Genomic DNA, 24,101 nt, shown 5'->3' with positions numbered 1-24,101 from the left:
TCCTTGTAGTCTCCGAAGCTAAAGCAAGTACATCGCTTGGGATCCATCAAGTTATTTTAATCTAGGCGCTCGCCTTCGCACGGAGCTGCTCTCCGTACTTGTAGAAGAGGACAGGCGCTGGAACGAATGCCAACGCTATAAACCCCAACAACGAATTTCCCCACCCATAGTTCAGACTGCTGTACATTGCGGGCCCAGCAAGGGGCAAGAATGTGCTGGAAATGTACCGAAGTAGGTTGTTGGCCCCCAAGGCTGATGCCGCGGCCTCAGACCCGAAGACATCGATCAGGTACAGTTGTGCAGGTGTCTAGATTGAAACATATTAGCAACAGAGAACAAGGATGTGACCATCAAGTAGGGAACCCTTACAATAACGAAGAAAGCACCAAAGCCCATCAAGCTTGTGCCAAGAATGGGAACAAACCAATGGACTTTATAGTATGCCGTCCAGCCATAGAGGAACAAGCCTCCGGCCACGAACGGACTAAACCAGATCATGAGAAGAAGACGGTACTCAGGGCGGGGTTGTTGCACGCCGTCGGCTTTCATGCGTGCCGCCTGAACGCGACCGTTCAGCAAGTTGAAAAGCACCATGCTAATCACTAGCGCCACGCCGAGTCCGAGATAGGTGAGCCCCGAAATGGAGGTCGAAAATCCATACTGGCCCTCGAAGACACTGGTGAATGTGGTGAAGAGCAGATACATCACACCAAACACCAGTGCCACGTAAAGGGATATCACGAAGAGAATGGGTGACCGCACAAGAAGCATTACTGGACGGACCAGTACCTGCAGGAGGACTTGGCGAGGTGACAAGGTGCTGTCTAATTTCGAGCGCCAATTGGAATTCCCCGTACTAGCCCGCAGATAAGCGGCCTTCTGCTCTAGTAGTACTTTGGGGTGTGATTCCCGCAGAACGAGCACAGCAATGGACCCGAAAAACCCGCCTAGAATGGCAAGAAGCCAAAATGTCCAACGCCAGCCCTTACCGGCCGCCAGAAAGCCCCCAATGACGGGACCGAGCACCTGAAAGCGAAATTAGCTTTGCTTTAGACTTTGCAAACAGAAGATAACACTCACTGGCCCCGCAAGTGGTCCCATACTGAACAATGCCATCGCTACCGCCCGTTGCTGCACGCTGGTAATGTCCGCAATGGTTCCCCCGCCCAATGCCATTGGAGTGCCGCCTGCACATCCCGAGATAAATCGAAAGACCATGAATTGGGCGGTGGTCTTGCTCAAAGCGTTACCAATGATGAAGGCGACAAATATGGTCGTGGCCGCGTGGTAAACGGGCACCCGACCGTACATCTCACTCAATGGTGACGTGAACATGGGGCCAATTGCGATGCCAAGAACATAGAGCGTTACAGTAAGGGTGCTGACAACTGTAGAAGTGATATGGAGATCCGCGGCGATATCCTTCGCCCCCGGTGCACACATTGTGGGGGCCATGTTGCTTTTCGAGAATACGTAAGCGACTGCCACAAAAGACATGGATGCAGTGGAGAAGAAACAAGGGTACAAAAGCACGGCATGTGGTCGCTTCGATCAACGAGGAACTAAGCACGGAGTACTGAAACATACGTAATCAAGGCCAATATCGAAATGATAACGACGTGCCCCCATCTTTTGCGCGGTGACCAGTTTCGAGGGTTCTCACTGTCATCAGGTCCTTCCCAGTCGACAATCATAGAGTCGTCCTTCTTTTCTGGGCCAGCCTCCAGTTGGCTTGGGGCGATGTTGGTAGAACTTGCGGTAGAAGACATCCTTACGGCAAGGTGTGAAATAAAGTCAAAGTAAAATGCTCTCTATGAGCCTATCCAGCGTTGCTCTGCCATTTAAATTCTTTTCGAGTCAAGTGATTGATTTCCCCTGTGGGCTTTCTTTCAGGTGGATCACGGAAACAGGGAATAGTGGGCGACCGAACAGCTTCAAAATGAAAGAAAGATGTATATGTTGGCTTGTCGGGTCCGGTCATGGTGCTCCGACGCTAGTAAGGGATCAGAAACGGAAGAAACGGAGAGATGACCGGAGATAGGAAGACATATAGACAGATAGAGAAGCCGTCGTGGATCTACATAGATCTCAGACGCACGGACCCGACGGACCGGACGATCGGAGGGTCGGATCAGCGAAGATCAGCTGACCTCCCGGACTTCGTTTGGTTTTCCGTTGAGACAAGCTTGGTGTTTGACAACGTTGGCTTGGGCTCTTTGAATTTACGTGGTCGTGACCGCCGCCTACGAAAGTTGAGTATATTGGACCTGGAGAGACCATCCGACCGTAGCATAGAGCCACTCGGGGATTATTGTGATGTCAAGCACCAATCCAACACCTTCAATGGAACCAGAGGCAGTGCTTCCCGAGACCAATTCTATATCACATCCTCGACCAAAGCCAAGTCGGCAACGGGACAAGCCGCAACTGTCATGTAACCCGTGCCGCCGCCGTAAGTAAGAATGACATTCCATAAGCCCGTCTGTGACCAGCACTCACAAGACGATCTGTTCTCTTTTGTTGTGCAGATCGCGATGTGATCGTCAAAACCCTTGCTCGTGCTGTTCTTCTCGAGGACAAATCTGCACATATCCCGATAACTCGGGTTTCACTGGCAATTCAAAGCCTCCGTCTGCGGCTGCGGCCCCAGGGGTCCACGACCGGCTGGTACAGCTTGAACGACTGGTCGTGTCGCTGATGGGCGACTCGGCGAACAGAGACCATGCTGCCTCTGTGCCAGTGCCAGACTCTGCTCGCTCGGTGTCTCAGGCGACCTCTACCATGGATACTGTCATGGAAGCGCCAATTGACGGGCATTCGGAATGTGGGAGCATGCGCATCAGTGAGTCTGAGCTGCGGTATGTAGGTGGTGATCACTGGGCGGCGATTCTCGATGGCATCGCGGATTTAAAGGACCACTTTGATCGCGATGAGCAACTACGACTAGCCAATACCCCAGAACAACTGCCAGACGAGCCTGCGCATGACTCGTCCCGGCCAAGATCTGGGTATGCGCTACTCCTGTACGGGTGCCGGAAGATCGCTTCTCGTGGCGAGATTTTGGCAGCGTTGCCCCCCAAGGCTGCTGTTGATCGCTACATATCTCGATTCTTTAATTATCTAGATTTAGTTTCTGCTTGTTCGTACTCCACTTTATGCTCCATTGGGGCCTGTGAATCTGGTATTGACTATCCTTACAGCAGCCGTTCATGGTCCAAGCTTTTTAAGAGAGGCAAGTTTTCTCCACCGTGAGCATTGAACATTTACGCTGACGAGAGTAGTATGAGGCATTTTGGACGAATCCATCCAGCGTTCCAATCATGTGGATCGGTCTTCTGTTCAGCATGATCTGCCTTGCTTGTTTGACTACGGATACGCTCGACGCCGAAGTGGAACATCTGTCGCTTCAGATTGATCTCTATCGAGAAAAGATCGTCCAGTGCCTAGTATTGGGCGAATACACTAGGACAGGGCCGTACGTTCTTCAAACGGTGATCAACTACGTCTATATTGAATTTTGCCTTCGCACGGACGCTGATCAAGATACGTGGTATTTGCTGGCCTTGGAAATAAATCTGGCCATGCGGATGGGCTACCACCGCGATCCCAGTCATTTCCCAGGAATTTCTCCCTTTCAGGGAGAGATGCGTCGCCGTTTGTGGGCGACGGTCTTGTTGGGCGACACGCTTGTGTCGAACCAAATGGGCATGCCACGCATGATATCTGACTGGAAATGGGACACAACAGAGCCGCGAAATTTGAACGACACGGACTTTGACGAGCAGTCAACAAACCTTCCTCCGTCGCGTCCCTTGACTGAATACACAAATTCCCTCGGACTGATCGCTCGACGACGTATCTTGGCAGCACTGGGCACAGTGGCCGATCTCACAGATGCGGTCAAGCCATGCAGTTATGCAGATGTGATGCGCGTCGACGGCATACTGCAGGAAGCCGCAGCCAGTATTCCGCCACTTTTGCAGATGAAGCCCTTGGCAACGAGTGTGACGGACTCTCCGCAGGTCATCATGTCGCGATTGTTCTTGGGTCATATGTTCTACAAGGGGCAGATTGTTCTTCATCGCCGGTTTCTGTACACAAGCTCGGCTAACCCAAATGATGATCCAATGAGCTATTCGCGAAAAGCCTGCTTGGATGCTTCCCTGGGCATGCTGAACATCCAAAACATGCTTGATGAGGAAACATGTCCGGGCGGCCAACTTTATACCATGAGGTTCCGTGTGACTTCCATTATGAACCATCAATTCCTCACTGCTACTATGGTACTATGTTCCATGCTGTATCGGGGGAAAACATTACAGCGGGAACAGGAGATTCGGGCAGCCCTTCAAATCTCGAGGTCCATTTGGATGAGAAGAAGTTCCACTTCCAAAGAAGCAACAAAAGCCGCCGAAACTGTTAGTTTCGTCCTCGCAAATGCCGGCGATGGTCACAAGTGCGACCTCTCTTTCAATCAAGATGTCTCCCGCGACTTACAAGGCAATTATCAAACGCACGCTTTACTCGGATATTCCGCCAAAGCTACCGGTCAACCCCTGGAAGAAGGGCTGCTACTACCAGGTAATATGAGTTTATTCGAGCGTGAGTTTCCGGTCGAGCTTTCTCTCTTACCTGGTCTAACTAAGCTACAGCCGATCATTTTCTCATGTCAGGCTCCTTTGGAATGTTGGCTTCGCCCAACCAGCAAGATCAACAATTCGGGCCAAACTTCAACGCATTGGAGAGACCAGCTGACAGTTGGATGATGATGAATATGCCAGGGCAACCATGGTCATGACTAGGACTGTATATAGTACTAACAACAACTAAGATCAGTTAACAGTGGACTTTGAAACCGAAATCTTGCCCTGGAGTATTTATTTTAAGAAATCCGAACAGTCTGTGAACTGTGTTCGATGCTCCCTTGATGCAACGTTGCTAGTATTTGATATCGTAGTTTCAACTGATCCTCTGCGGAATTTCTACCGCCTCAGCCCGAGCACTGCATTCCGTTGATGACAATCATGAATTCTGCCATTGGGAATAGATAGCGCCCACATGTCGTGGCCAATCCCGTGTATTTTCCGCGAGTCAAGGTCCATATACTTCTTTCGGATTCTCCGAGTGAACTAGCCCTATCAGGCAATGAAGAGACTCTTTACCGGTTGGCTTGCATATCTAATCGGAGTCATTGATCGGAAGTATATGCTCGGCATGTGTCCAAATGAGGAATGGGAAATTGAACTGTGATTTGGGGGCGCTGCCAAACACCAAGGCCCCTAGCATAGGCCTCCCGTAGCGTCTAGATGGAACCTTCATGTCAAAAAGCGCCGTTGATAGGCCTTTCTCTGAATTTTCCATCCACTTCTGAACATTCGGCACTCCTGGGAATGCTCCAACCCAAGATGGGTCAACGAAGCACAATCCCTCCGAACAAGCTTATTAGAACCACTCTTCCAGGTGGAATACCCCTCTATCATAATTCCTGGGCTTTTTAGTTATCTTCAGGATTTTCAGCCTCGAGATTTGTGATCTGAAGTGCCATTCCTTGAAGTTGTGATTCCTACACCATACAATCACGCCCGAGCTTGTTTATATCTATAGAATCATCCCAATCTCCGATTGTTGGTACAGGGCTTCACATCTCGCCACAAATCACTATGGTTGAACCAATTGCTGTCATTGGCTCTGGATGTCGCTTCCCCGGGGGTTCTGATAACCCAAGCAAGCTATGGTCGATGATTGAGAAGCCAAACCACATATCGAGCAAACCCCCATCATCTCGATTCGATATCGACCCTTTTTACCACCCGGTTGGTGCCCATCATGGAACCACCAATGCAACACACTCCTATTGGTTGGACGAGTCTGATCGTACAAGTATCAACAAGTTCGATGCTGGATTCTTTAATATCCAGCCCAGCGAGGTCGATTCCATGGACCCCCAGCAGCGAATGTTGATGGAAGTAGTGTACGACAGTCTCTGCGCTGCAGGTCAGCCCATGGATAAGCTGCACGGGTCTGACACAGCTGTATACGTCGGAATGATGTCCGATGACTGGAACACAATGGTAACAAGAGATTACGAGACGTTGCCTCGGTACACTGCTACAGGATTGGAACGAGGTATCATGGCGAACCGAATCTCTTTTTTTTATGGGTGGCATGGGCCAAGTATGACTCTGGATACTGCATGCTCCAGTAGTCTTGTTGCGCTGGACCTCGCCGTGCAGATCGTGCGCAGTGGCAAGTCTAAGATGGCCGTGGCGGCAGGGGCCAACTTGATTCTCAGCCCGGGTGAGTTTCTCGCACTTAATCATCGACTTCAAACGCTCTGAACAATGACTTACTTCCTCAGTCATGTATATATCGGAAAGCAACCTCGGAATGCTGTCTCCCAACGGTCGGTGTGCCATGTGGGACTCAGCTGCGGATGGATATGCGCGTGGTGAGGGTGTCGCGTCTGTGATTGTGAAGACACTGTCGCAGGCTTTGGCTGACAACGACCCAATCGAGTGCATTATTCGTGAGACTGCAGTCAACCAAGATGGCAGAACTCCAGGCTTGACGATGCCAAGCAATCAGGCACAGGCTGCTCTCATTCGGGAGTGCTATGCTCGTGCGGGCCTCGACCCTATCAACAATCTTCACGACCGTCCTCAGTTTTTCCATGCTCATGGAACAGGCACCCAAGCCGGTGATCCCCAGGAGGCCGAAGCGATTTCGAGCGCTCTGTTCCCTGCTGGGTCGCATGCAGTTCAGGCAGCACAGAAGCTGCTCGTCGGTTCAATCAAGACCGTCATCGGCCATACCGAAAGCACAGCAGGGCTAGCAAGCCTTATTAGCACGTCTCTAGCTTTACAAAAGGGAATTGTGCCGCCTAATCTCCATTTTCAAAACCTGAGCGACAAGGTGGCTCCGTTTTTCGATCATCTAGAGATTCCTACCACAGCAACACCGTGGTCGATTGGCGAAGGCCAGGTTCGCAGAGCAAGTGTCAACAGGTATGTTCTCAAATTGCAGCTCAAATGTTTCCGCTCCAGACTAGGACCCATTGTTGATTTTCTCATTCTTTAGTTTCGGATTTGGTGGCACAAACGCACACTGTATCCTGGAGGAATATGTTCCCGTACGACGGGCGATTTCCTCTCCAGTTTCCTCTGCTGCCTTCACTCCGCTGGTTTTCTCGGCCGCATCTGAGCCAGCTCTTCGGAAGTTAATTTCCCAGCAAGTAGAGTATCTGAAAACTCAGCCAGATGTTGCATTTCCAGATCTCCTATATACCCTGCAACACCGAAGATCCACACTACCTTACAGGAAACACGTTACAGCTCAAAATGTCAATGATGCCATTGCCTCGCTAGAGACCTTACTTACTTCGGACAACAATGACGACATCACTACAAGGAGTATCAATTTGTCGCGACCGGCACGGATTCTCGGAATCTTTACTGGTCAAGGCGCTCAATGGCCACGCATGGGCGCCCAGCTTCTCAAGAATTCACCATTCGTGATCGCTCGTATTGCAGAGTTGGACAATGCTCTTCAAAGTCTCCCATCTCCAGCAGACCGACCACCATGGACGATCCATGATCAGTTGCTTGCAGGGAAAGATACTTCTCGTCTTGCAGAGGCTGCTCTCTCACAGCCACTATGCTCCGCTGTGCAAATTGTCCTTGTTGACATTCTCCGGGCAGCTGGTATTTCATTTGCCGCCGTCGTGGGTCACTCCTCTGGAGAAATCGGCGCTGCGTACGCTGCGGGCTTCTTAACCGCTAAGGATGCCATTCGAATTGCTTATTATCGCGGTGTACATGCAAAGTTAGCCGGGAGCCCCAACCCCCATGCCCCTCGCGGTGCCATGATGGCAGTTGGCACATCCATGGATGAGGCCCGATCTATCTGTGCTGAGAGGTTTGAAGGGCGATTACAGCTTGCCGCGGTCAATTCCGACTCCAGTGTGACTCTTAGTGGCGACGAGGATGCTGTGGATGAAGCTGAAGAGTTCTTCAAGACACAAGGAACGTTCGCTCGTAAGTTAAAGGTCGATACAGCCTATCACAGTGCACACATGTCCAAGTGTGCTAGTTCTTACCTTCACTCACTCGAAAACTGTGGTATTCAGGCTCTTCAGCCGCCCAAAGACACAACCACAGTCTGGTATTCGAGCGTTTCGGAAGGCGAGTCTATGGATATTTCGCGTGTCACAAGTCAGTACTGGGTGGACAACATGTGCAACACTGTTCTCTTTGCTGGTGCCTTAGCCAAGGCTGTCATGGCTGTTGGCTCTTTTGACCTTGCTATCGAGGCTGGGCCCCATCCCGCATTGAAAGGGCCTGCCACTGCGACCATAGATGGAGAGACCAGCGTACCATACACAGGGTTGTTGTCACGGGGCCAAGATGATATCGTGCAACTTAGTTCAGCACTTGGATACATTTGGCATCATCTTGGTGCTGATAGTGTGCAGTTCGCCGCTGTCGAAAAGTTGCTGTCTGGCAATTCAAACCAGAGAACTGTCTTGACGGACTTGCCTCTTTATCCCTTTGAGCACCAACGAGAGTACTGGACCAGCAGTCGTATTGCTAACCACTTCAAGCACCGACGCTCTACTCATGTGTCAAACCCCGTACTCGGCGCCCCTTGCTCCGAAGCAGCAACACCCGGGGAGTTCCAATGGCGCAATATTCTGCAACAGAGTGAGTTGCCATGGCTTAGTGGCCATGCACTGCAGGGGCAAACCGTGTTCCCAGCTACAGGATACGCTTCCATGGCCTTAGAAGCGATCAAAATTGTGACACTTGATGCGAACCCGGAAGCCAGTATCAGTATCATGAAGCTCACGAACCTGGAGATTCCTCGTCCAATTGCCTTTGACGATGACTCGATGGAAGTCGAAACTATCTTCAGTCTTTCTTCAGTCAACATATCTGATGTGGCTGGCACAGCCGAATGGACCGTTTACTCAATTGACAATGCTGGAAATATCAACCTGAACGCTAAAGGAGAGGCGCTCGTCCAACTGGCCGCTCAACATCCTGATACACTTCCGTTCGTCAAGTCGGACGCGTATGATCTGATACCAGTGGATTCTGAGCTGTTCTACGCCAACCTCACCCGCGTGGGGTATAATTACTCGGCTCCCTTCCGTGGTCTTTCAAATATCCGCCGCAAGCCCGGATACAGTGTTGGCACATTGTCTGATCAATCTGAACCCGAGGATGGCAGTCTCATCCTTCATCCTGGTCTTCTTGACTCCGCCCTGCAGACAGTCTTCGCCGCCTGGTCGTATCCCGGTGATACTCAACTGTGGTCTCTACATGTCCCAGTGTCAATTGCAAGCATCACCATCAATCCCTATTTCACACCGATCGGAGATGGTGGGAAACAAACCACCATATGTTACGAGTCTTTCCTTCGCACCAACACTGCTTCAAAGGTTGTGGGCGATGTTCATCTCCACACGGAAGATTCGACGCATGCTTTCGTTCAGTTTGAAGGGGCCACGCTTGTGCGATTTGCCCCAGCTACTTCGAAGAATGATCTTCCCATGTTTTCGCGGTTTGAATACCCTGTTGCTTTCCCAGATGGACAGCTAGCTGCATCTGGCGAAACGTTGCTTGACTCTGAGGTGCAACTCTACAAGGACGTGGACAGAATCTCGTACTGGTTCTTGCGCCATGCCTCGCTTTCCATTCCCTATGAGGAACGCGAGGCCCTTTTGCCCCATTACCAACGATACCTGGCCTGGTGCGACCGCATGGTTGCCATGGTCAGCCGAGGTGCTCATCACAAGGTACCCTCGTCCTGCAATGGAGACACACGTGAGGCTATAGGTGAGATACTATCTCGATATGAAGACCGCAAAGATGTCCGATTTGTTCAGGTCGTGGGTGACAATCTGGTCTCCACTATTCGTCAAGGCAACTCCATGCTCGAGCACATGAACCAGGATGGTCTCCTCCGCGCGTTCTACGAGGAAGGGGCCATTTGCTCCGGTCCTACGGGTCGCTGGCTGGCGCGTGTTATTGCCCAGATCTCCAAGCGTCATCCCGGCCTGAATATCTTTGAGGTAGGCGCCGGGACGGGTGCCACCACTTCTGCGGTACTCGACTCTCTCGAGGGGAATTATGCATCTTATACCTTCACTGATATTTCGAGTGCTTTCTTCATGGCAGCTGAAGAACGCTTTGGTCAAGAATCCCGTCGCATGGCATTCAAAACCTTCAACATGGAGGAAGAGCCAACTAGACAAGGGTTTGTGGAAGGCACCTATGACGTCGTGGTGGCAGTCAATGTGTTGCACGTTTCCGTGGATATTGAAAAGTCCCTATCAAATGTGCGGCAATTGCTCAAGCCTGGTGGCTTCCTTGTAGTTGCTGAGCTCACTTCGACCGATTTACTATTCAGTGGAATGACAGTTGGCACATTGCCCGGTTGGTGGATCGGAGCTGAGACTGGCCGTCCCTGGGGCCCGTTGTTCACTCTGGGCCAGTGGGATAATGTCTTGAAGAACTCTGGATTTGCGGGAATAGATACTACATCCCCGGATATCAGCGCGTCTCTTCCAATGAGCGTATTCCTCGCTCAAGCCACCGACGATCGAGTTGCACTGCTGCGCAATCCCCTCTCTGTGAAGGCGCATCCTGCTGGCATCCGAACCGATGCGCTAGCCATTATCGGAGGAAAAACCTGGCCAGTCTATAAGCTCAGCCAAGAGATTTCCGATACCATGGAAAAGCGCTTTCACAGAAAAGAGACCTTCAATACCGTGGAAGAATTTGCTGCGTCTGAGATGGCTAAGGTTGCAGCTTCATCTGGAGGAGTTACCATTCTTTCTCTTACGGATCTTGATCGACCGTATCTGGAGGACCTAACTCCCGGGAAATTCGAGGCTCTCAAGACCTGTGCTACTGCTGGTGTCTTGATCTGGGTTACTTGTGGCTCACGCGAAGAACAGCCATATAGCTCCATGATGACAGGAATTTCTCGTACAATCAGAACAGAAAATCCGGGCTTGCACATTCTTACATTCGACCTTGATCCTGCCGTGCAAAATGGTATACAACCGAACAGTGCCACGGAGCTGTCTGTGGCGATACTGCGACAATTGGCACTTACACACTGGGGTACCGACTCGTTACTGTGGACTCTGGAGCCTGATATCTTTGTGCGCCATGGACGACAGCTGATCACTCGGGTACTTCCTGACAAACAAAAGAACGAGAGATACAACTCTCAGCGGCGCACTGTTATCTCCCATGCCAATCCAGCAAGAGATACCGTCCAGTTGGTTGGCACCGGTCGTGGCGATGAGCGAGCCCTGGAAATTCGCCAGGTCTCGCCATTGGCCTTGACGATCCCACCAGCGACCGAATATCGCACCGTCCATGTTACTCTTTCTCTTCTGCAAAGTGTGGCGATTGGAGTTTCCCAATTCTCTCGTCTTGTCTCTGGCATTGATGTCGTTACCAAAGAGCACGTGCTAGGTTTGACAAATTCAAGCGAGTCCATCACCACCGTGGCTCTTGAACAATGCATTACGGTTACGACGGCACCAACACCTTCGCAGATTATCTCTGTCGGAGCTAGTCTTGTGGCGCATAACATAATTTCCTTGGCCCGGGATTGCAGCACTCTTTTGGTCAACGAGCCCGATGCTGTTGTGAAATCAGCACTTCGAGCGATAGCCTGGGACAGCAAGATCAATGTTATTTTCACTACGTCGGATCCATCTCAGACGCCAAATAGGGATTCCATTTTCCTCCATCCTCGCTACCCTCGGCACCTCATCCAGTCCATGCTCCCAGAGTGCTCTATATTCGTCCACTTCTCTCGAGGTAGAACTTCTGACGCAGTTCGAGATGCCATCGTGCAGACTCTGAGTCCGGAATGTCTGCAAGTGAGTGAAGAAATATTACTCAGCCACAAAGTCAACGCAGTAAATGGCTTCAAAAGTCTCACAAATTTGCTGCAAAGATTTTTCGAGGAAGCTCCACTCGATGAGCCCAATGTAAACTGCATCGATTTGAGCGTTATCACAGATCACAAGGCCATCGGTGAGCCTCTTGCTGCCATTGACTGGACAAGGTCCGACTCCGTACCTGTCAAGGTACAATCCATTGATTCAGCACCCTTGTTCCGCGGTGATAGCTCGTATCTATTCGTCGGCATGGCAGGTGAGCTGGGGCAGTCTCTCGCAGGATGGATGATTGCCCATGGAGCCCGTTTCATTGTCCTCACGAGCCGCAGCCCCAAAGTGAACCCCCTATTCGTGGAAGAGATGAGCGCTCGATACGGCGCAGTCGTGAAAGCGGTTTCACTGGATATCACCTCGCCGGAGTCTCTTCGATCGGTCCACGCTTCTATGACTGCGGCATTGCCACCCATTGCCGGTGTTGTCAACGGTGCCATGATCCTGGATGATGAACTCTTTGCAAACATGACCCACGAACAGTTCATTCGCGTCACAAATCCCAAGGTACTTGGTACATGCCTTCTCGATGAAGCCTTCCATGACACCGAACTCGACTTCTTCGTCGTCGCTTCTAGTATTGCATCTGTGATAGGATGGAGTGGACAGAGCAACTACTCCGCGGCCAACGAATTCATGACGTCTTTGGTAAACAAGAGACGCAAGCGCGGCGTTGCCGGCTCTGCAATGAATATTCCCGCTGTCCTCGGCGTAGGCTATGCCGCACACTCCGACACTTTCGACTTCGATTATTTCCAATCCTTGGGATACATCAACATCAGCGAGCAAGATCTTCACATCCTTTTCGCGGAAGCAATCCTCTCCGGACGCCCTGACTCAAACAACACCGAGCCCCAAGTTGCCATGGGCATCAACTACATCGCGCCAGATCTCTATGTCAAAGAATCCCACCGCCGCGATGCAAAATTCAGTCACTTTATTGCCCGCGAAGAGGCAGGGTCAGAGGTGCGGGCCGTCGAAACGAGCGTCCGAGTCCGTGTCCAGCTCCAAACAGCCCCGAACGCAGACGCAGCGTATGCTATCATCCGCGACGCTTTCATGGCGCATCTCAAGCGCATGCTTCGCATGACGGAAGACCAGAAGTTCGATGAGTCAGTCGCACTTGTCGAGCAGGGCGTTGACTCTCTCGTCGCGGTCGATATTCGCGCCTGGTTCCTGAAGGAGTTGGAAGCTGATGTTCCCACGCTTAAGGTTATGGGCGGTGGATCCGTTTCTGTCTTGGTTAAGACGGCTCTTGCGAAGATGCCTGCTCAAGAGGACGTTGGCGCGCTTGAAGTGGTTGCACCGGCTAAGGCTGAGCCTCCGCTTTCTTCGATCAAGTCTAATACGGTCGTGTCTAGACCTGCTCCTGATCAGGCGACTGTTATTTCTGCTGCGGTGTCAACTGGGAGTCCGGTCTTTACCCTGGCTCAAACTACTACTACCCCTTCAATGTCGGATGGTGAGTCGCGTAGTACGCCGTCTCCTTCGAGGGACGACTTTGGCAAGTCTGATATCAATATTGTTATTGATGAGTTAAATATCTCCTTAGAAGAAGGGGAGGCGGAATCTGTTGCTATTTAGTTTGTGTTTTTGGGTGGATTTTAGATCATCTTCTTGTCTTGTCAGATCGATATTGAAGCTGTATCGCTTTGTGTTGTTAGAATGTCTGAAATGCTTTTCCTTTCTTTTCTTGGGAAATGCGATGCTTATCGCGTACAAGTTCCACATAATCTTGGTAGAATAATTAAAATCAAGATGCGGTGAAAGTTGCTTCGCTCTATGCTTTTAATTTCATCTTCAGAATTTAAGCCGCATAATTAGCGAAATGTCATGTGGCACCACCCTGGTCACTGTAAGTAGTTACCTATTAATAGTCATCGACATTGAATATCTATCCTTCGATATACCCCTATGAGGTCACAGGACTATCAACCTGAAGCAAATCAGTATCTGCGCCCGTTTTCGATCTTTCTCAAGTGATTGGGCTCGGTGGAAACGAGCAGTCGCACATCTTGCGCATGCTTTTACTCTGCGTTCTCGTAGAATCTCCGTACAGATGAATCTTGCTACGCTCCAAGTTACCTATAACATCGTCCGGATGTATTCTAAAGGGGCGACAAGACGAGCGGACAGTGACAAATCTCAGCGCAACTCGGAAATCGACAGACAGCTGAATCTGGAAAAGACTCAAGAGAGCAATTCCCATATAACCGCCAATATCCTTCTGCTTGGTATGCTCACAATTAAGAGCCCCTGCATGGGATCCTTTGACTTGTCGCCGAGGTGATTGCGAATTGGGACAGCAGTCGGATGTCCGACGCACGAAGCATAATCTAAAATTATGTTTCGCACTCAACTAAGCGTTATCCGCATTCCTTGGTTACGCCTTGAAAACCGTAGCCCACCGCGTCTTCTGCGGTTCAGGGAGAACCTGCTTACACCAAGCCACAAATCCGCCATCAGGGAACGCAACTTCCGCGCTCTTCCACTTCTCCGCAAGCCTATCTTTCCACTCTTCAACCCAAATAACCTGCTTCTCGCCAGTGGCAGAAACCAAAGGGACCATGCCTTCGGGCACACGCTCAGAAGGTCGGAGAAGCGAGCCCGTGAAGAAAAACTGATGCTCAGGATTGCAAACACTTGCGAATGGATTAAGATTGTCCGACTCCAATAGCCTGTAGCATCGTTGACAAAGTGCAGAGAATGCACAAGATCGGCAGAACCACCCATGATACAGATTCGATATATCTCTCTTACAGCTTGAACACTCGGTCAAGGGATCAGACACAAAACCAACAGAGGCGATATCGTCTATCCAATCATCATCGCTATCGCTTTCCAAAGAATGAACTTTGTTTCCTGTCAGTTGCAAGGTCTCAAGTTCATTGGAAATACCAATCTGTGAATCACTGTCGGGTTTGATCGAGGCATTCGTTCTGTTATGGAAGACCAGCATTCGCGGTTCTGTATTGTGCTTGATCATATACAAGGCTGCTTCGAGGTCTGCATCGCTATCTGTAGCAAGCAGAAAAACCTTGAAAAGTCCTACGAATGCGTCCGTGTCATTTGCAGGATCATCATCCAAAAGCAAGGAAAGACACCCTTTCACACGCCAGCGGAGAGCATCCCTGGCGCTTGCATAGTCACCGTGATCTCTGAACCAAGTGGAGAGAAGTAATGAGACGTCGCTGAAGTCAAAGCCTTCACCCAATGTTAATGGAGGCCACTTCCAACAAAGGGGTCTCTCATCTTCTAAGCACAGAGAGGCTAATTTGCAAATGGAAAGTATCTGGGAAGCTCTTTCCCACGAATCGAGAGACCCTGTAGAACGGGAAGCCACGTCGTGCCAGCCCAGTATTCCTGACTCTATGCACCCCTTCTCGAATAGTGCAGTTGAGAGAAAGTACTTGGCTTCCATGGGACTCCCATTGGCAACATCGAGGTCGATTTCCCCAAGAGCCCTGGTGGCGATGTCAAGGTATTCTTGATCAATTTGCTTGATGGCACAATGGAGGACTGTGTACATGGCACGTGGTATCTGGGTGAGAGTATGACCGATAAAGCTGTCAAACCCCGAAAACCAGGTTTCGGTTCCAGACTCCGCGGCCTCTTCGAAATAGCTGAATGCAAAGTCAAACACGGATCGCAGACGATGGAATTGGTTCAACTCCACGAAGATTTCGAAAAACGGACGTAGCAAACTATCAGCGTCGGTATATCGCGTTTCTAACAAGAGGTTCCAGGCTTCCTCTGCTGTTACAATTGCGCCATCTGTTAACTTTGCATTGTATTTCTTCTGCGCTTTGTGAATCATGTCTCGGATACGATCATAGGTGGTGTCATCACCCTGCCTATTGTCAACCTCCCTAAAGGTATTGCGGAGAGCTTCAGATATCTCGAGGTGCTCCAGGGCCAGTTTGTGCATCGCGAGCTTGGTATATGCACGGGACATGTCTTTGTGTATGACATATAACGATGGGGTGGTGAATTTGGGCCCGATCAAATCTTCGCGAAGTGCAATCCGAAAATGCTCAATCGCGTGCCCGCTACCATTTCGCGCTAGCAAAGCCTGAGCCACACGTGCGTGCCACATACGTGTCTGGTCAACTTGTCGCAGCTCCGCAGGTACCAAAATTCCAGCAGGCATATTGTTGTTCTTCAATTCATCGGACACTTTCACAATCGAGCCGCCTCTTAAGGGTTCCTGGGTTGATGTGACTTGTTCCGCCGCGGATTCCTTTGATCCATTTGCCATAGAATCGTATACCGTCAAGAATGCAGGCACAATGGCAGACAACCCATCACCCTCATTGATTTCCTCTGGCTGTAGCCAGCGTTGAGCCCAGTACACCGCCCTGAAGGACCAAAGGACAGTGAAGGCGCAGGCATCGCTTGCCATTGCGGCAGACCGGGCATAAGACACGAACTTCTGCTTCGCGTCCGGAAGTAACCAGTTGAGTATAAGATCTGCCCTCTCATTTGCGGTAGCACGGTCTCCAGCATCCAGCCAGTAGTAACCGAGATCCGACAGCCAGCATGCTGGGTAGGAAGCGTGCGTTCCACACTCGAATACATGCACTTCAGTAATCAGCCAGTCTCTATCTTTCGCGCTGCTGAACATGTCCACAAGGAAGTATGAGATGTCCCTCCGTAGGGTTCCAGCTTTCTCCGAGTCAGAACGGCCTAGATGAAACGGCAAGAACTCTTCAGCATATTGCCGAAGAGCAAATGTGGATCTTTCTGACAAAGGTGTACAGCTCTCATTCAGGGCGTAGAGACAGACGTATGAGAACGTCACATCTGCCAGATCCAAGTTGACGTGAATCGGTCCAGATTTTCCAGCCGTCTGGAAAAATTCATAAAAAGAACCATGCCGTAACGTAACGACCGCTTCACCCTGACGGGGGTTGGGTTCATCACTCGCCCTGACGTAGAACAACGAAGAGTAAAGCGTACGAAGATCATCTTCAAGGCCCATATATTCCTCCTTAAGCAGAACATCAAGGATGACACTGAGTTGTTCAATGGTCATAGGTTTCTGGGCCAAGGCAACAAAAGTGAGCAAAACATTTAACTGCTCTATTGGTGTGGCAGGACTGTCACCCTCGGATTCCACACCATCAGATAATTCTTCCTGTCCAGATAATTCTGCACTGAGGCGCTGTAACTCTTGTTGGAGCATAGCACTAATACCTTGAGGCAATTTTTTGATCACCTTCCGTATCTGCTCTTTGGAGCGACAACGTAGGACTGATCTGATGACGAGATTTGCCCACTCCCACAAGCCTTCGGCTTTTTGTTTGATGTCGTGGATGACTTCTTCAAGAAGGTCAGGATAGCCCCGGAACAGCTTAGTCTTCTGTAGTTTCTGAGAAATGTATTGGTGAAGATCGTCCTTGGTCTGCTCGTCGCCAACTTCAATTTCTGGGACCCACTCCAATGAATGCTCTTCGAGCAGACTGCGCACCGAATCTCGGCTCAACAAAACAATTCTTAATAAAGCAGGCTGCCCTGCAAGGTGTGCCTCTGAGAAGGCTTCCTCCAAAGAGTTGAAGAGATTTTGTTGCTCCTGTGGCTCAGCCTCATCGATACCGTCAATTACTAAATAAGTTGTGTTGGCGGAGGAACCCTGGGTAAAGTATCTCAGGAAAAGATTCACCCATAGGGCGTAATTACTCCCTGGCTCTTCCTTCAAGCAGAACTGCTCGGCCTCGACCGCAAAGCTGGGCTGTTGCGTAGCCACCTCCCAGACGAGGGTTCGAAGGGCTTTATTGAAGGATCGTAAGTCGACATCGTTGTTTTTGAAAAAGAAAGATGCCACAGTAGGTGCAGGTGACCTTTTTGACAGATCGTTGATTATTTTGGATGCCAAATGAGATTTGCCAACACCAGGGCCACCGTGTATCCAGAGAAGCGGCTCTGGTCCCTGCCACCATGATCGGAGCCTATCTTCGACCCAGCTACCAGAACCCGGTAAGCGGTTCTGCGTGACGGAAGATAGAACCTGGCTAGATGCAGGTATCGGCTCTAACACTTGTTTGATACGCTCCAGTCTTTCACCGTCGGTTTTCCGCTCGTCCCGATCCAGTAATTGTTCGGTATTTTTCAGAGCTTGATGAGTGAGATTGAGGCCGTGGGCAGAGACCATCATATGCTCCACGCTCGTCAAATCCTGGAGCTCACCCAGCAAAGCCTTCACGGATGAGTCCTCAACAAGGATATTCTTTGCCCACTTAGACAGCCTTGCCTTGACTGAGCCCTTGTTCAATAGATTATGTGACGCCGCGCAGACTTTGAGGAAGTTGACCAAAACTTTTACGATGATCACTTTCATACCGCCGCTTATAGCGATGCCCTTGTATGACTCTAGTCGCAAGGCGAAATTCCCGAGGCTTTGGAAAAGGTCGAGGATCACGTCAAATGCGTCGCTAACTCTGCGTGCCGCTCGGACAAGAAGAAGCATAGCCCCCATAATTGACGATGCTGGTGGGAACGCCACAGCGACACCGTCAGCAATCAATCCACCCCATTCTTCAAATGGCACCAGCACGGTTTGCATTGCATGGAATAGGGGCCGTTTCTTCATCCGGAAATCTTCGAAGTTGTCCTTCTCACACTCCAGCTGGCGAGATAGATCTTCAAGCCCCTGGATTCTGGGGAAACGCTCATCCCCGACCGCAATCCCGGTTTGTCTGGCGTAATCCTCGCAAGCATCTTGCCAGACCACGGAGTGCAAGTCACTCTCCGGAGGAGTCCTCATGGTGACAGGTATGGCGAGGCTATTATCCGACGAGGTCAAGAAGAGGGATAACTACTGGGGGAGTGCGTACCCTATAAATAGGAAGGAAATGTAAGCTGAGGCTGAACACCGTGGTGTGGGTCTCTTTGCTGTGTTGGCACCTATCGAGATCAGGCATAAAACAGCTAGACTTAAAATCCCCCATGGGCAACATTTCTAGTTGTTACCGGCTTCAACGCTTCAACGGGCTCGGCCCAATGCTAACGGAAGGTCAGCTTCAATAATCGACGCTCGGGAGTTTGTACGTCAAGTTCATCCCTCGTACTTATCAACCCATCAAACTGCAGATACTGGCTTGAAAACGTCACGCTGAGAGTAGTTGAGGGATTTCTTCGCTGGTACCTTGATTCGCACAACATCACCTACCAGTCGGGCTTCTTTGTTTTCGCCCGATTTTTCAGAATTTATTTGTGTGAAGAAATGAGTCGCCAATTTCCCTATGAAATTGGGAAGGAGGATGTCCATGGTATGATTCCTGAACGAGAATCAGGCCTCTTGCTGATTAATCGACAGTTGGTGCGTATCTTACTTACCGATGAGTACGATCTTGATATGGGTGGTAAGACGCAACCATCAGTCAACATCGATGACCTGTTGTTTACGGTATATCGTCTCCTGGCTATGTGTGGTATAGCGTTTCCCACCTTTCGAACATTATGTCAACTGAACACCCCGAGGAAATGATGACCACTACATCCCCAACTTCCAGCGTTCCAGGGGTTGGGTACTTCTAACAATGAAATGTATTACCACCTCACTTATCTTGCTGTGCCCGTGCTTTTCAAACATGAACAATCATTTTACCTTAGTGGGTGCGGGCAGGGCATAGTCGTCGACTTTCTACTCATTTAATCAATATTATTGGGACCGTGCAAGCTCTCGCCGAGACACTAGAATGTTTCTGTTATTTTTCGAAGTGAGAGGCTGACAAAGTGGTTAGAATACGGGGATAGTTTGGTTAGTTTCGGCTCGGGCCGGTATCCAGATGATGTCTTTTGAGTCAATCAAGACATTTAGATCTCTGGCAGCCTTCGGATATGGACTTCTGAGGTCAGTCTAGCACAGTGTTAGTAAGGACTTAGCTTATTCAAACATATATCTTCAAACCAATGCAAAAGCTTTCTTCCTTTGATGGCGTTGATACACCGAACCATTGTTTGCTTTTCCCAAGGACACCATTTTGAGAAGGATGTTACGTATAAGATATAAAGGAGGAATATTCAGAGCAGCCGGAGAAACAAGATTGGAAATGAATTCGTGTTCGTCATTTCCATGTCTTCTTGGCCAATAAATACTTTTTTTTCTTATATCAGCCTTGTTCCCCACTGTCTCCATCGAAGGAAGGCAAGAAAGATCGCATGAGTTCTTCGCTGAGGGAATCGTAAGGGAAATATGAATCATCCGTTTCGGATGGGAGTTGTAGCGAGGTCGTCAAATCTGGTGTCGGGAAATTGAGGTATGTGGTGTAGAAGCCTGTTTCCGGTACTGGGCGAAAGGTATCCATCAATCCTTCCGACCGTGGGTCATGATAGTCGCTGGGGGCGAACGAAGCAACTTGATCAGACCCAGTATGAGACCCAGGCGTTGCTTCAGTTTTTGCGTGCTCTGGGTAAGACAGTGGAGAAGGTAGATCGTCGGTGTTGTAGTTCATTTTGTTTGCCAAGCTCCGGAAGCTGGAGTCGCAGAGTTGCCATGCCCGACGCGAGCCAACACTGCGTTCGGACATGGCAAAGAGCCAACGAATGGACTTTTTGGATAGCCTTACAAGTTTCTCTTCTTCCTTCGGCACATGGACGCAGCCAAACGAAAGCTCGAGAAGAATGATGGTCGCTGCCTGCATGAGATAGCGCAGTACACCCCACCACGGGCATAGGTGATAAAGCTGGAAGACGTTTGGGTCATCCGGAATCAGGTCAAGCATGCGAGTGGCCGACTCCAACGTGAAAACTGCCATCGTATAACTGTAAGTCCAGAGGGAATTCCTCTGGCGCGCATCCCGCCGGCAGAAGCAGGGACGTCCTAGGATCATGCGCGCGCTGTAGTAGTGAAAGGCCAGGACCAGTCTACATCGAAGGTGCTCAGGACTGTCATCAGTCGGTTCTTTCTCAAAGTCGAGCGCCGTTGGCAGACTCGATTTCCAGATATCGATTCGAGACCTGAGTTCATCGAGCCGATTTTCAATCTCCGACCACACAAGCGTCACCGCATTTGTGGAATAGACCTTGTTAACAATCTCCTGCGTGACAACTGCCAAATCACAGTAGTAGAGATAGCATAACCCCGTATTGACCGGCAATCCTTTCAGCCATGTTTGATCCCGCGGCCTGAAATTTTGGGTGTCCTCTGTGCTGCTGATCCATGAACTCGCCATAACCTCACTAATTCGCTCGTCCCTCAATGCAGAATCGTTGAGTACCTCGATGGCCTTTGGATCGTCTTGTAGTTGGTGCTCTTCAAAAGGGAGTGGTAAAGGAGTAGAGTAACCGCCGTCAAGAGTATAGATCGCCCGGCCGGTCATAACGCCTAACAAATGCTCGAAAGTGTACAGGGACCACCAGACTCTATAACGTGTTTCTTTGGAAATGTTGGAATTTTTCGGGTTTTCGGCCTTCAAATTGATGCCGAGTGTGATGGCCGAACGCAGTGCCAAGGCTTGGATTCTCCACGCACTATACAATAGGCTTTAGTCAATTCTAGTCTGAAGAAATGCCACTGTGATACTGACCGATTGATCTGATCAGATGCAGCTAGATAGAATGCAATCAAGCCTTCCACTTGAACTTGCTGCAGATCAGGGTGGCTGAACAAAATTTCGCCGTTCATACTCAACCGTCGACCCCGGGTCAAGTACACCAAGTGATCATGTTCATCGCCACGCCATGGTGCTTTGATAAGATGTGCGTGTCTGGCTGATATTGCGAATATGATATTCAGGATAGCAAGCCACTTGTCACTCGGACGGGTCGAGTTATCAAATAACCCTTCGTATTGGACACGTAACATTGATTTGCTGATGATAGGAAAGAATGGGTGAACAGTTTGTAGATAGTCATCAATGAGCTGGTCGGCTAGCGATCGTGATGGCAGGATATAGAGTTGTATCGGCTCCGGCACAGATATATTGAGGTCGTCGAGGCGATAGTTCATGGTATGGAGAGAGACTCTATCTTTTGTGTCTTCTTTTTTGTCTTCGCCGGGACCCGAGGCATCCTTTTTGCCTCGAGTAAGTTTGTTTATTTCCTTCTGGAGCCTTTTCATCCATGATATTTCCGATGTTTTTCCAATGAAGCCGGTTGCGCGGGTGCGGTTTGTGCGGTTCAGGTCCTCGTCCACTCGATCGATAGCTTCCAGTGACCCGATGGACAATGGTGAAGATGGGTTGTCGGATTTGGCCGTGTTCTGTGATGTTGATAAAAGAGATTGGGGGTATTCGAAGGAGGTATTCGTGTTCTGGCCATGCTTTATGGAATTATCAGCGACAGCATAAAAGGGGTCCGTGGATCACACACCTTGTCCAGCAATGCCTTGACCCAGCCACTTGTGCGAGACTCCGTCGCATTCCGCAAATCGTGAAGCAAGCTTTCATATTCTTGCACTGCTGCTGAGAGTCTTTGAACCTCCCTGTTGTTTTCCCATAGATCCAACAGTAAGACTTGAGTGTTTCCGCTTAGCTTATTCCAGGGCTCACCTTGTCATTTTTTCTCTCCATCCCACCGGATAGTAACAAATGAGCCCCAGCTCTCGGCATTGCCGACAGAGAGGTGTGTCACCGCTGCATTTCGATTTTCGGCGTCGGCAAGCCTCACATGCTCGTGGAACTCTTCGACTGTATCGCGGAGTTGTGTCTGGAACCTGCCGGGGAATTGCAATTTTTGCGTTAGCAAGTTGGGGATCTCCGACCGGCGTTGATCGAGCTCTATTTGTCCCCGGCGCGGAAGCTAAATCCGTGCTCGAGGGTCCACTTAAATTTGCAGGGGCACTTTGTGGCTCTGGTGGCTCTGTTTCTTGCCCATTCCCTTTCTTCATGCTGGGAAAGACAAAATATTAACTTGAGAACTGATCTTTCTTGCCAGTTATGAGAATAGCTAGCTTAATTCACCAGAAAATAAGCGGCCAATAGGTTGCCAGTGCGACACTATTTGCTTCGGTCTGAGATACCGCCAATCAGAAGCGCGCATTTCCAGAAGCGGAAACAGGTGGGAACTCGAGCCCTAATGTTGACTGAGATACATATGCCCTTCCCCCTTGATTTGATATATCCCTTCAATTACACATACTCTGGCAGGTGTCATTCAACAAGCCAGCTGCTAGCTGAGGTGCCTCAATGCGCATATTTAGGACACCGCCTTGTATTCCAACAATTAGTTTCCACAAGCGTTGCGCTTTTACTTCAGCTCTTCCATGCATCCACTAGTCCGTATTAAACATTGATGTGAGGTCCTAACCGTAGATGCGGTATCATAGGGTTTGAGTTAGATGGTTAGTGAGCTTACATAGCACCAAGACGTTTTCATAGTTATGCAGCATAATAATGTCAGCCTAGAAAGATGCGATTACTATACAGACTCGTTACGTGCTCATGGAATCAAAGGAAGGGGTGATACGACAGGGGGTCGTAAACCTTATACAGCGCCACTGATGAAGTATTAAATAGTCTTTATACGAAAGCCTCGAAGCGGGTACCAGTCGAGGCATTGTTTTCGCTCTACTTTGAGCTCCCTTTTTCACCTCTTTTTTGCCCGTTTTCGAGTTTTTGGTAAATGATGAAATGCATCTTTCCCCAAACTTCTCGCCCCAGCTTCGGGATTGTTCCGTTGTCAACAAAGGCCGATTGTATAGCTTTCTGACCAGATCGCTGCTTAAGCGTATTACCAGAGTAAGTTGAGTATGGACATTCTCAGCTCTAGTTTTTCTGACCCGCAGATTGTATAACGAACCAATATTCCCAACGAACGTCAGCCTGTCCGGTCTTCCAAAGCATGTGAAACTTTGGCGCTGGATTGACCCCTTTTCTTGAAGCCCAGACATAATCCCTTCAATCTGGCGAGAGCTAGAGATCTCCTAGCTGGAGACTGTTCACGAACGAAGATGGAATTTAGATATGGATCACACAGGTATCTGTCAAGGGACATCTACCGGTTGCCCATTGACGATTTCAGTCATTTCATGTGCTGGACTCCAGTCATGGGCAAAATACTGATTTAGTCACGGGAGAACATAGTTAGGCCGGAGATGAGGGACATCGTTGAGACCCTGATGCTTGTTGAGAGAGAAACATGACAAAATAGAAAGCTATACGGCACGGTTCTTATTGAGACGAATAAC

At 49.8% G+C, this 24,101-nt stretch overlaps 5 protein-coding genes across 5 annotated transcripts; 2 read left to right on the top strand and 3 right to left on the bottom strand.

Annotated features, from left to right (window-relative positions):
• Window positions 1-61: 61 nt before the first annotated feature.
• On the bottom strand, window positions 62-1,769 carry PENARI_c005G00818 (MFS transporter; the record flags this gene model as incomplete). Its single annotated transcript, XM_022629555.1, has 4 exons — window positions 62-307; window positions 370-1,026; window positions 1,081-1,459; window positions 1,588-1,769. The coding sequence occupies 4 exons, from the start codon at window positions 1,767-1,769 to the stop codon at window positions 62-64; spliced, it is 1,464 nt and encodes a 487-aa protein (XP_022490164.1).
• A 928-nt stretch (window positions 1,770-2,697) lies between these two features.
• Window positions 2,698-4,798, top strand: PENARI_c005G01434 (putative transcription factor; the record flags this gene model as incomplete). Its single annotated transcript, XM_022629582.1, has 3 exons — window positions 2,698-3,248; window positions 3,311-4,602; window positions 4,653-4,798. 3 exons carry the CDS (start codon window positions 2,698-2,700, stop codon window positions 4,796-4,798), a joined length of 1,989 nt encoding a protein of 662 aa, XP_022490057.1.
• An 862-nt stretch (window positions 4,799-5,660) lies between these two features.
• On the top strand, window positions 5,661-13,558 carry PENARI_c005G01847 (type I polyketide synthase; the record flags this gene model as incomplete). The annotated part of the gene is made up of 3 exons (XM_022629597.1): window positions 5,661-6,297; window positions 6,359-7,004; window positions 7,078-13,558. The coding sequence occupies 3 exons, from the start codon at window positions 5,661-5,663 to the stop codon at window positions 13,556-13,558; spliced, it is 7,764 nt and encodes a 2,587-aa protein (XP_022490290.1).
• Window positions 13,559-14,357: 799 nt separating this feature from the next.
• On the bottom strand, window positions 14,358-18,737 carry PENARI_c005G09465 (uncharacterized protein; the record flags this gene model as incomplete). Its single annotated transcript, XM_022629954.1, has 2 exons — window positions 14,358-14,652; window positions 14,746-18,737. 2 exons carry the CDS (start codon window positions 18,735-18,737, stop codon window positions 14,358-14,360), a joined length of 4,287 nt encoding a protein of 1,428 aa, XP_022490313.1.
• Window positions 18,738-20,085: 1,348 nt separating this feature from the next.
• On the bottom strand, window positions 20,086-23,108 carry PENARI_c005G07714 (fungal specific transcription factor domain-containing protein; the record flags this gene model as incomplete). Its single annotated transcript, XM_022629869.1, has 5 exons — window positions 20,086-21,445; window positions 21,502-22,235; window positions 22,286-22,397; window positions 22,491-22,692; window positions 23,054-23,108. The coding sequence occupies 5 exons, from the start codon at window positions 23,106-23,108 to the stop codon at window positions 20,086-20,088; spliced, it is 2,463 nt and encodes an 820-aa protein (XP_022490520.1).
• Window positions 23,109-24,101: the final 993 nt, after the last annotated feature.

Source organism: Penicillium arizonense, assembly GCF_001773325.1.
Source record: "Penicillium arizonense strain CBS 141311 chromosome Unknown PENARI_contig005, whole genome shotgun sequence".
NCBI lineage: Eukaryota > Fungi > Ascomycota > Eurotiomycetes > Eurotiales > Aspergillaceae > Penicillium > Penicillium arizonense.
The sequence above is the reverse complement of the archived record's forward strand: the minus strand, read 5'-3'. Positions and strand labels throughout refer to the sequence as shown.